The sequence below is a fragment of the Eleutherodactylus coqui genome, chromosome 5, assembly GCF_035609145.1.
Source record: "Eleutherodactylus coqui strain aEleCoq1 chromosome 5, aEleCoq1.hap1, whole genome shotgun sequence".
NCBI classification, from domain to species: domain Eukaryota; kingdom Metazoa; phylum Chordata; class Amphibia; order Anura; family Eleutherodactylidae; genus Eleutherodactylus; species Eleutherodactylus coqui.
The window spans coordinates 116,026,429-116,036,214 of NC_089841.1; the positions used below are offsets into that span (position 1 = coordinate 116,026,429).

Below are 9,786 nucleotides of genomic sequence, written 5' to 3' on the forward strand. Positions count from 1 at the left end.
CAGATTCAAAGTTTGCTTTCGTTTACAAGAAATGTGTTATTGTAGAAAGTGATCATTGTTTTTGCTGATGGCATAATTCTGTCACTGGGAGAAAAATACCTAAAACTATTCTAACCCTATGAAGCCTTTCCTTTAGGTTGCATGGCCATGCTGCTTTGGAACTCACCCCACTCACTTGGGATGGTGGCCCACACAGCCGAAAACCGGGCAATTAAGGAGGAACGTCCCCACTGTGCTGCAGCAGTATGCAGGTGTGCTTTGGGCTTCAAAGCACAATTACTTGTTGCTGCCTTGTATAGGCGTCTTGTTCCTCTACATACAAAGCCTGGAAACTAGGTTCGCTAGAGATGGAACAGTGAGGAGAGGCTGAGCTTCAGTGCAAGCTTGCAGAATGTTATGGGGGTCAGAGGCTATGGGGCAGTGTTCGACTGGGGTGCCTATGGCCCACTAGTGAAAGGCATACTTGGAGCCCATGGTACAGCCATGTGCAAATATCTAAACTCTATATATAAATACCTGGCAACCATGTTCTCCATACACATCAATGGAAAGAAAAGGAAGGGCCCATAAAGGAGTGATACTGACAGATTTGCCAATGCAACTAGATGTTATCTGAGATAGACTTGATGGTTTATTATCTGAATGTATGGGAAGGGTGAAATGATGCCTGTCTGTAGGTACTGCAGCGAGTGTACTGCGCCATGCACCTCTTGTACAGGTAATGGTGGCTCAATTCTGGCCCAAGGCCCACCAGAAGATTCACCTGTTCTGCTATGGGCACTCAGTGCCTGCTTATGGGGCAGGAGAAGGAGCACAGAGCTGGAGAGTTGAATGATTAAATGCATTCTGCATACCGATATCACTAGCGGGCGTTCCTTACAGATATATACAGCTTGTATTGACAGATGTTAGAATCTTGTCATCTCTGGCCTTGCCAAGGGCAGGGATTTGGAACACTGATTCGTATACGGATATTTTATGAAATAAATCAATGCAGAGTTTTGATAGATATACTTTATATTTTTACTTTCCTAAGCTCTTGAAGACTATATTATTAACTCCCTCACCATCGTATACTACTGATGGAGGTAGAAGGTGTACACAGCATGTGTAGGATTTCAACATGGTTTGCTGACATCACAAGCCGGCAGAGATATCAATCAACCTGTACCGGGCACAGATAGAGCAGAGACTCAGTACCTCAGAAAGCCCTCTGCACTGTCCAGATGACGCCAAGGCAGTGATTTGCATACTGCATGCAGTAGAATGAAAGTAGGCTTTTGTGCTCAGTATGATCACAGCGACTTTGACAAAAACATATACATAAAGCAGTTAGCAAAAGGTATAGCATCATGTCAGCAGTTTAAAGGGGTTTTCCAAGCACAAAATGGAAATTCCTAAAATGCTATAATCTAGGAGGTACAGCTAAGTAACCTTTTATCTGTGGCTCTTCTTCATCCCATGCAGTCAACGATCAGGCACTATGTTTATGTGAGGGTTATGAACATATTAATTTATATATGTATGTATCTTTGATACACGTTTCCGGAGGCTTTAGGCCTAAATTGTACACTCTATTCTGTGTCCTATGAAAAGCTCTGATAAATGCTTGTACATTTAGGTTAGTACTTAATTACATTAAGTAGAGGTGTAATCTTAAGGCTGGGTTCACACAGGGCGGATTTGTCGCTGAAAGTTCGCGGTTTTGCCGCTGCGGATTTGCCGCAACCTTTCCGTTTCTGCGGCAAATCCGCATGCAATGGCCCAATTAAGACGCGTTTTTGACCGCGTATTTATCTGCGGTTCTGCCGCCGGTAAATCCGCAGGCCCTTTGTTGCGGAAAAACCGCAGCGGTTATTTTTGGAGAGGCGCGGCTTTTGTTGCAGATTTGCCTGCGTATTTTACTAGGTGCAGATTCTTAAAAAAACTGTTTCCTGTGAGGTCATCGATCCCACCCATTTCTGCATAGGGTAGGAAGAGCTTTGTATTTGTGGCCATTTTCTCTGCAGACATGGACCGAGCAACAGTCCGTCTGAGCCGCGCATACCGACGCAGACTGATTACATTTGTGCTTATGATGGATAGAGAACAATCTGAAAAGGTGAGCGATTTGTGGTCATTGTGTGCTTAGTTTCCTTGTTGTTTGTTTATGCACTGCGGACTAGAGTGTAATTGCAGTCATGTGCTTTAAATTCATGTGCTTTAATTCATGTTCATGTGCTTTAAAAATTCATGTGCTTATTCTTCTTCAGACTGATCGTGCTTCCCGGCGTCAGAGACGTTTCTGGGTTCATCCCCTACTAACCGAGAGGGGGACGAAGGGCCATTTTGCGAGCCTCTACCACGATCTTAAAAAGTAAGTGAAGTGTTGCATGGGAATAGGTTTGATGTTGCACTCTGAATTGTTATTAATTTTAGCCCGCTCTCCCTTTCTCTTTCTCTCTGCAGCCATCCTGAGAAGTTCGTCTCATTTTGTCGCCTGCCTCTGGAGGCCTTTGACCGCCTTCTGGAGCTGGTGCGCCGGGATCTGACCTACCAGGACACGCAGATGAGGAAGGCGATCACTGCAGAAGAAAGGCTGCTCATCACCCTTCGGTAAGTTACATTTCTTATTGTGTCACTGTAGTTATATATATTTTTTTTTGGTTCTGTGATTTTTGCGCGGTACCTTTTTTTATGCACTGATTGCTCCGGCAGTAGGACGTAATGCTATAGCATTACGTCACACTGCTTTTTCACAGCTGGGCTATCAAGCACCCCTGTTATTAGCACCACGCCCATCACGACACCTGTACGGCTACCCCGATCTCACCGGGACGGGTGGGTCTTTATTTGCCCGTGCGTGGCATTAGAACAGCATCATCTTGTGGCTGGTTGACTTCATTGACATTGTCAGAAGCTACATTGTTGAACTTACCAGACCAGCAAACTTGGGCAACCTTTGTTGTGCACCGGCAGTGAACGGGACCAAGTTACCTTTCTGAGTGTAGCAGGAACATGTTTTCATTTTCTCATTCTCCCTCCCCTTTTGTTTGGGATGGGGAGAATGGAAATCTGAACCATGTGTGGAATGGATAGTGAGAATTTCACGGCCCCCCCCCCCCCCCACATCCCATGTATACCTTTCAATTGCAAATCTTATTTCCTTCACACGAATTCTTCTGCGTTCTCCGATCTATTTCGTGTTGAGAACAATATCTGAATACTGCATACATAGAAGGGTTGATGTAATGCAAGTCTTCATTGTGTACTAATTTTTTTTTCTCTTCTCTGCTTCTTTTCAGCTTCTTGGCCACAGGAGAGAGCTATGCATCCCTGCATCTCCAATTTCGTGTTGGTAAATCAACCATCACCGAAATTGTGAGGTGCACATGCAGCGCCATCTGGCAGAAGTTGCAGCCCATCGTGATGCCTTCACCTACCGAGGACACTTGGCAACATGTTGCAGCAGGCTTTCAAGATGTTGCCAAATTTCCTAACTGCATAGGCGCCGTCGACGGCAAACATGTGCGTGTGCTTCAGCCAGCCCACTCAGGCTCCAAATTCTTCAATTACAAAAAATTTTTTTCAATTGTCCTGATGGCCGTGGCTGATGCACATAGCAAATTTGTTTGCATCGACGTCGGCGCCTATGGCAGCACTGGGGATTCTCGGGTGCTGCGAACATCACAGATTGGGATGCAAATTCTCCGAGATGGCGTCACGCTCCCAGCCCCACAACCTTTCCCGGGAACCACACATCCAGTCCCCTTTGTGATGGTATCGGATGAGGCTTTCCCGTTGATGCCAAACCTGTTGCACCCATACCCGCGGAGAGGACTGAATGCCCGGAAAAGGATTTTTAATTATAGGCTGAGCAGGGCACGTCGTGTGGTTGAGTGTGCCTTCGGGATTATGGTGAGTCAGTGGAGAGTTCTAGGGACTACACTGTTAGTAGACCCTAACACAGTTGATGACCTTGTCAAGGCATGTTGTGTTCTTCACAACTACCTCCGGGACTATCGCCCAGAGGTAGATGTCGAAGAACTTGATCCTGCCTTTGACACGGTCATCAACTGGGGGGGAGGTAGAACGCCTGCTACTGCAGTGCAGGTACGCGAACTCTTCACTGACTATTTCCTTAGTCACGAAGGCACCGTGCCATGGCAGTTCTCCTGTGTCGGTGGTGTGCAGCCCTAACTGCAGTGTGACCCTCCCCCGGCGCCCAGCCCCAGAAGGAAGCGGAAACCAAACTGCGTAGAGAAATACGTATTTTATTGAAGGCACAAAAGGACACTCCTCCACCTTTAATTTAAAAAGTTCAATAAAATTGTGTTAAACAGTTTTCATAATAAAATGTTTTAATATTTCACAAAAAAGATTGTTCTCCAAATTTTTTCGGCGCACAAAACATATAATCTGCATTGTAAAGAAACGGAATTGGTTAGACAATGATGGTTTTTTATTTTGTGCAAAATAAACATAGCATTAGTTGAGCCGTCTACTTTTTTTCAGCGCACATACCAATTACCACTACTTGAATACAACTAAATTTCTCCTTCACTGGCCAATCCACAAGCAGTATAGCTCTGGCCACACTTGCCGGTCATGCCGCAATGAAAATGATGATGGCAACAGGCACGCAGAATGGCCCTGTTGTCATCACCATTTTTTTTTTCCATGCTCGAACTCCTGTTACAAACATAGAGCGAGCATGGAAACAGACAGACATGAAAATAAATATAGGGAAAGAAAGGACTATGAGTCAGAGAAGTGATGTACCCCAACCTTGGAGGACAGCAAGGCAGCGTTAAATTGAAAACAAAAAAAAAAAAAAAAAGTCAGTCCTTCTCGTACAGTAGCACAGGCCGCAAAGAAATTTACGTGTGTGCCACTGCCGTAATGGAATTAGTGCGCCTTGCCTCTTTTGCCGCAGAGCACATCTTAGCTGGGAGTGAGCGATGTTTGCAACCCCAATCGTTCCCATGACCATCCGTTGGATTTCTGGGACGCCAGCATAATCCGTGCATTGGCAGACACGGCAACAGCACCACGGAACCTGTACTTTCCGATGGTTTGCTGTAGGACATTGCAGTTATCCCAAACTTAACGTTTGCGATTACTCCAATGTCGTATAAGTAAAAGAGGTTTCTCCTATAATGCATTGAGATGCATTTGGTGGCGTGCACAGTCGTGAGGTGGACTGTTGCGATGTCTGTTGCAGAGGGCTATTCATGAGTGATAGAAATGACGCTTGTGATGGGGAACCGCCTGAGGCAGTGTCGCCGTAGCCAGTGTCAGGAGAGCCATGGTGCATGGGGTATACCGGTGTCCTAGAAATCCTGGGCGGTTGATCAGGGAAAGATTGGGGTGCAGGCAGCATGCGGTTTGAGTGTTGAACAGGAAAGGCTGCATTTTTCATTGCCACAATAATGGCAGTGCTATCGGCAATGGGTCTTGGCGAACCGAAAATCTCTAGCACTGTGTACAGAACTGGCGGAATTGTCCACTGACGCTCTGAGCTGAGTTCACGAAGGCGGGACGCAATGGGATACATGCCAGTGCATACCGATAGCCAGGCGTCTGCCTTTAAATCTCGGTCGCTGTAGCCCGTCTCGGCTGGGTCCCATATCTCAGGCCTACTTTCAACCTGAAGGGGGGGGGGGGGGGGGAAGAAAGAAGAAAAAAAGTTGAATAGCATTCCAAGTGGGTGGATATGGTTGTGTCAGCGCACACTACACTCACCAATGTTATCATCCTGGCAACGTTTATACCCATTCGCTGGTACCACGCCATACTCCCGATATATCCTTTGCGACAACCGAAAATCTTTTTCGTCCTGTGAGTAAACAGAGAATGGTTGCATTTCATTACATACACAACATTAGTGCCCAGTGGCGCAGAATTTCAATTTGCACAAAATAACAACGAGGCTCACATCTTCGCGTCAGATGCCGAAGGGGAAAGAAGCAAGGGAGGAAAAAGGCGGGAAAAATGCATTGCAATGCAAAAGATAAAAAGGCCATAAATTGTGCAGCAAAGCAAGGGAGGAAAAAGGCGGGAAAAATGCATTGCAATGCAAAAGATAAAAAGGCCATAAATTGTGCAGCAAAGCAAGGGAGGAAAAAGGCGGGAAAAATGCATTGCAATGCACAAGATGAAAAGGCCATCTATTGTGCAGCAAAGCAAGGGAGGAAAAAGGCGGGAAAAATGCATTGCAATGCAAAAGATAAAAAGGCCATAAATTGTGCAGCAAAGCAAGGGAGGAAAAAGGCGGGAAAAATGCATTGCAATGCAAAAGATGAAAAGGCCATCTATTGTGCAGCAAAGCAAGGGAGGAAAAAGGCGGGAAAAATGCATTGCAATGCAAAAGATGAAAAGGCCATAAATTGTGCAGCAAAGCAAGGGAGGAAAAAGGCGGGAAAAATGCATTGCAATGCAAAAGATAAAAAGGCCATAAATTGTGCAGCAAAGCAAGGGAGGAAAAAGGCGGGAAAAATGCATTGCAATGCAAAAGATGAAAAGGCCATCTATTGTGCAGCAAAGCAAGGGAGGAAAAAGGCGGGAAAAATGCATTGCAATGCAAAAGATGAAAAGGCCATAAATTGTGCAGCAAAGCAAGGGAGGAAAAATGCGGGAAAAATGCATTGCAATGCAAAAGATGAAAAGGCCATAAATTGTGCAGCAAAGAAAGGGAGGAAAAAGGCGGGAAAAATGCATTGCAATGCAAAAGATGAAAAGGCCATAAATTGTGCAGCAAAGCAAGGGAGGAAAAAGGCGGGAAAAATGCATTGCAATGCAAAAGATAAAAAGGCCATAAATTGTGCAGCAAAGAAAGGGAGGAAAAAGGCAGGAAAAATGCATTGCAATGCAAAAGATAAAGGACGCAAAAGAGCAATGATAGGCGAAGTAGTGCATTACCTTCGTTATCCGATGTGCCGCCCGCTGTGGAGGGCTCTGGGCCCGCTGTGGAGGGCTGTGGTGGGCTCTGGGCCCGCTGTGGAGGGCTCTGGTGCCGCCCGCTGTGGAGGGCTCTGGTGCCGCTGTGGAGGGTTCTGGTGCCGCCCGCTGTGGAGGGCTCTGGTGCCGCTGTGGAAGGCTCTGGTGCCGCCCGCTGTGGAGGGCTCTGGTACCGCTGTGGAGGGCTCTGGGCCCGCTGTGGAAGGCTCTGGTGCCGCCCGCTGTGGAGGGCTCTGGTGCCGCTGTGGAGGGCTCTGGGCCCGCTGTGGAGGGCTCTGGTGCCGCCCGCTGTGGAGGGCTCTGGGCCCGCTGTGGAGGGCTCTGGTGCCGCTGTGGAGGGCTCTGGGCCCGCTGTGGAGGGCTCTGGGCCCGCTGTGGAGGGCTCTGGGCCCGCTGTGGAAGGCTCTGGTGCCGCCTGCTGTGGAGGGCTCTGGGCCCGCTGTGGAGGACTCTGGTGCCGCTGTGGAGGGCTCTGGTGGTGCCGCTGTGGAGGGCCCTGGTTCGGCTGTGGAGGCCTCTGGTCACGCCCGCTGTGGAGGGCTCTGGTGCCACTGTGGAGGGCTCTTGTGGTGCCGCTGTGGGGGGCTCTGGTGCCGCTGTGGGGGGGTCTGGGCCCGCTGTGGAAGGCTCTGGTGCCGCCCGCTGTGGAGGGCTCTGGGCCCGCTGTGGAGGGCTCTGGTGCCGCTGTGGAGGGCTCTGGGCCCGCTGTGGAGGGCTCTGGGCCCGCTGTGGAAGGCTCTGGTGCCGCCCGCTGTGGAGGGCTCTAGGCCCGCTGTGGAGGGCTCTGGTGCCGCTGTGGAGGGCTCTGGTGGTGCCGCTGTGGAGGGCCCTGGTGGTGCCGCTGTGGAGGGCCCTGGTCCGGCTGTGGAGGCCTCTGGTCACGCCCGCTGTGGAGGGCTCTGGTGCCACTGTGGAGGGCTCTTGTGGTGCCGCTGTGGGGGGCTCTGGTGCCGCTGTGGGGGGGTTCTGCCGGCAGAGCTCCTGCTCCCTGCTTCCAGTCTCCATCAAGTCCTGGCTGAAATGGCGCCAAGCAGCTAAAATGGCCGCTGAACCACTTCCTGGGAACAAACTTTATTGCCCCTCTTTTTCATGCGAACAATCTGCTGCGGAACCGCAATGAAAACCGCTGCAAAACAAGCAATAGCGGTTTTCATTGCGGTTGTAGCTGCGTTCATGGGGCCCTATGTAAAAAAAAACGCTGCGGAACCATCAAAAGATTGGACATGCTGCATATTTCAAAACCGCGACGCAGTTGCATATCCGCACTGCGGCTCTGCGGAAAATTTTACGCCCTGTGAGAATGGGATTTTGGCCAAACACATTCGCACTGCATTGCACTGCAACCGCGACGGAATAGCCGCAATGCGGATATGCAACGGCCAACCACGGGAAATAAGCAACAAATCCGCCCTGTGTGAACCCAGGCTAAATGTCCATCATGTCTCCAAGATCTTGTTAATCTCGTTACAATGATCAAAGGATAATGGAATGCTTCGATCATTAACGGCTGTCTATGGCATGTGATTAAAATGTAGATTGTGATAAAGAATCAAGGTACTAGACAGCCAGTCTACATTCCAACAAAAGAAGCCATGTTTATTGAGAAAACGCAATTATTCACCACCTTAGTACTTTGACCTCAGTATAACAGATTGAACTTTGTAACACTAGCCTTTGCACTGATACGCCTACTGATACGCCTACTGATACTCCTATTTTTTGTGTAAGAAATGACAATGTACAGAATAAACACAGATTGCTTCTAGACACAGGCCTGATCTCTGTGTTTCATTGCTTTCTCACGGCGGCCGCCATAACCACCTCTGATTTGGAGCCTCACAGCATATTGACGGAACATTGAATTCCATAACAGTAATTGGTGCCCAGAACGTGGGGCTTGAAGGAACAAGAGGACCACCTGCACCTCAAACCCAGATGGGATAAGGAGCCACTCGGAACCACGGATTTACAAAAACTGCGCAGTAAGGTAAGGCTTTATCTTGCCACAATCTATCCGTGCTTCTTGGCTGCTCCTTTCCTGTCCGAGGGGTAAGAAGTGCATGCCTCTTATAAATCTTCAAGCTTTTTTAAGAATTCATATGGTGGGCTGAATATGCTGTGCAGGTGTTCTTTAACTGTTATTGTCTTTATTTGTTACTTTGCATGGTCAGTGTACAGAATATGAAACCCTCTTGCCGATCTCTGGAAGGCATGGTATAAATTGTACCAGGGAAGCCTAAAATTTTCAGGGGATAAAATCCCTGATGGGAGCCTCTTATAGGTATAAGAGAAGTAGTTGAGACGGGGGAAAAATAAGCAGGGTTGGGAGGTACCGACACTTACAGACAAGTGAGGAAGTACTGACACTTAAAAAAAAAAAAAGTAGTAACTGACATTCAAATGTTTTTGTCTTTATGTGTGCCTGTTTATGCACGAGTGAGTGATTGATGAGTTGACCTGATCGACGGAACCTGACCTCCGGGGTGCAAATATAAATCTCTGTGTCCCGTGTTAACAGGAACCTGATCAGTGACGCTGAAAGGAGTCCCTAACAAGGCCACGATTCTGGACAGGGCCCCCTGCAGTTCCGTTTGTATATTTCAACGGTCAGGGGATTGTTTTATGTGTATGAAAGGATAAAATAATAAGCCTCTTGGTGTACATAAACTGCCAGCCATGGGCAATACTGCTGGTAAAGAGGATAAGGTATGGAAGACAGCTAGAGAAATAGTAAAAGACAAAGAAGGCACGTTAGCTGTGGGAAGAAGAATGTAGTAAGGTGTTTAGAATTTTGGGAGTCTTAGACCAGCAAGTTTGGGGAAAAGATGCAGAGATAGTCAAAAGATT

General features: G+C 48.0%; 1 protein-coding gene across 1 annotated transcript; it reads left to right on the top strand.

Moving 5' to 3' along the window:
• The first annotated feature begins 1,896 nt into the window (after positions 1-1,896).
• On the top strand, positions 1,897-4,179 carry LOC136628800 (uncharacterized). Its single transcript, XM_066604898.1, has 4 exons — positions 1,897-2,101; positions 2,253-2,356; positions 2,449-2,595; positions 3,285-4,179. The coding sequence occupies exons 1-4, from the start codon at positions 2,012-2,014 to the stop codon at positions 4,177-4,179; spliced, it is 1,236 nt and encodes a 411-aa protein (XP_066460995.1). The 5' UTR covers positions 1,897-2,011.
• The last annotated feature ends 5,607 nt before the right edge of the window (positions 4,180-9,786 follow it).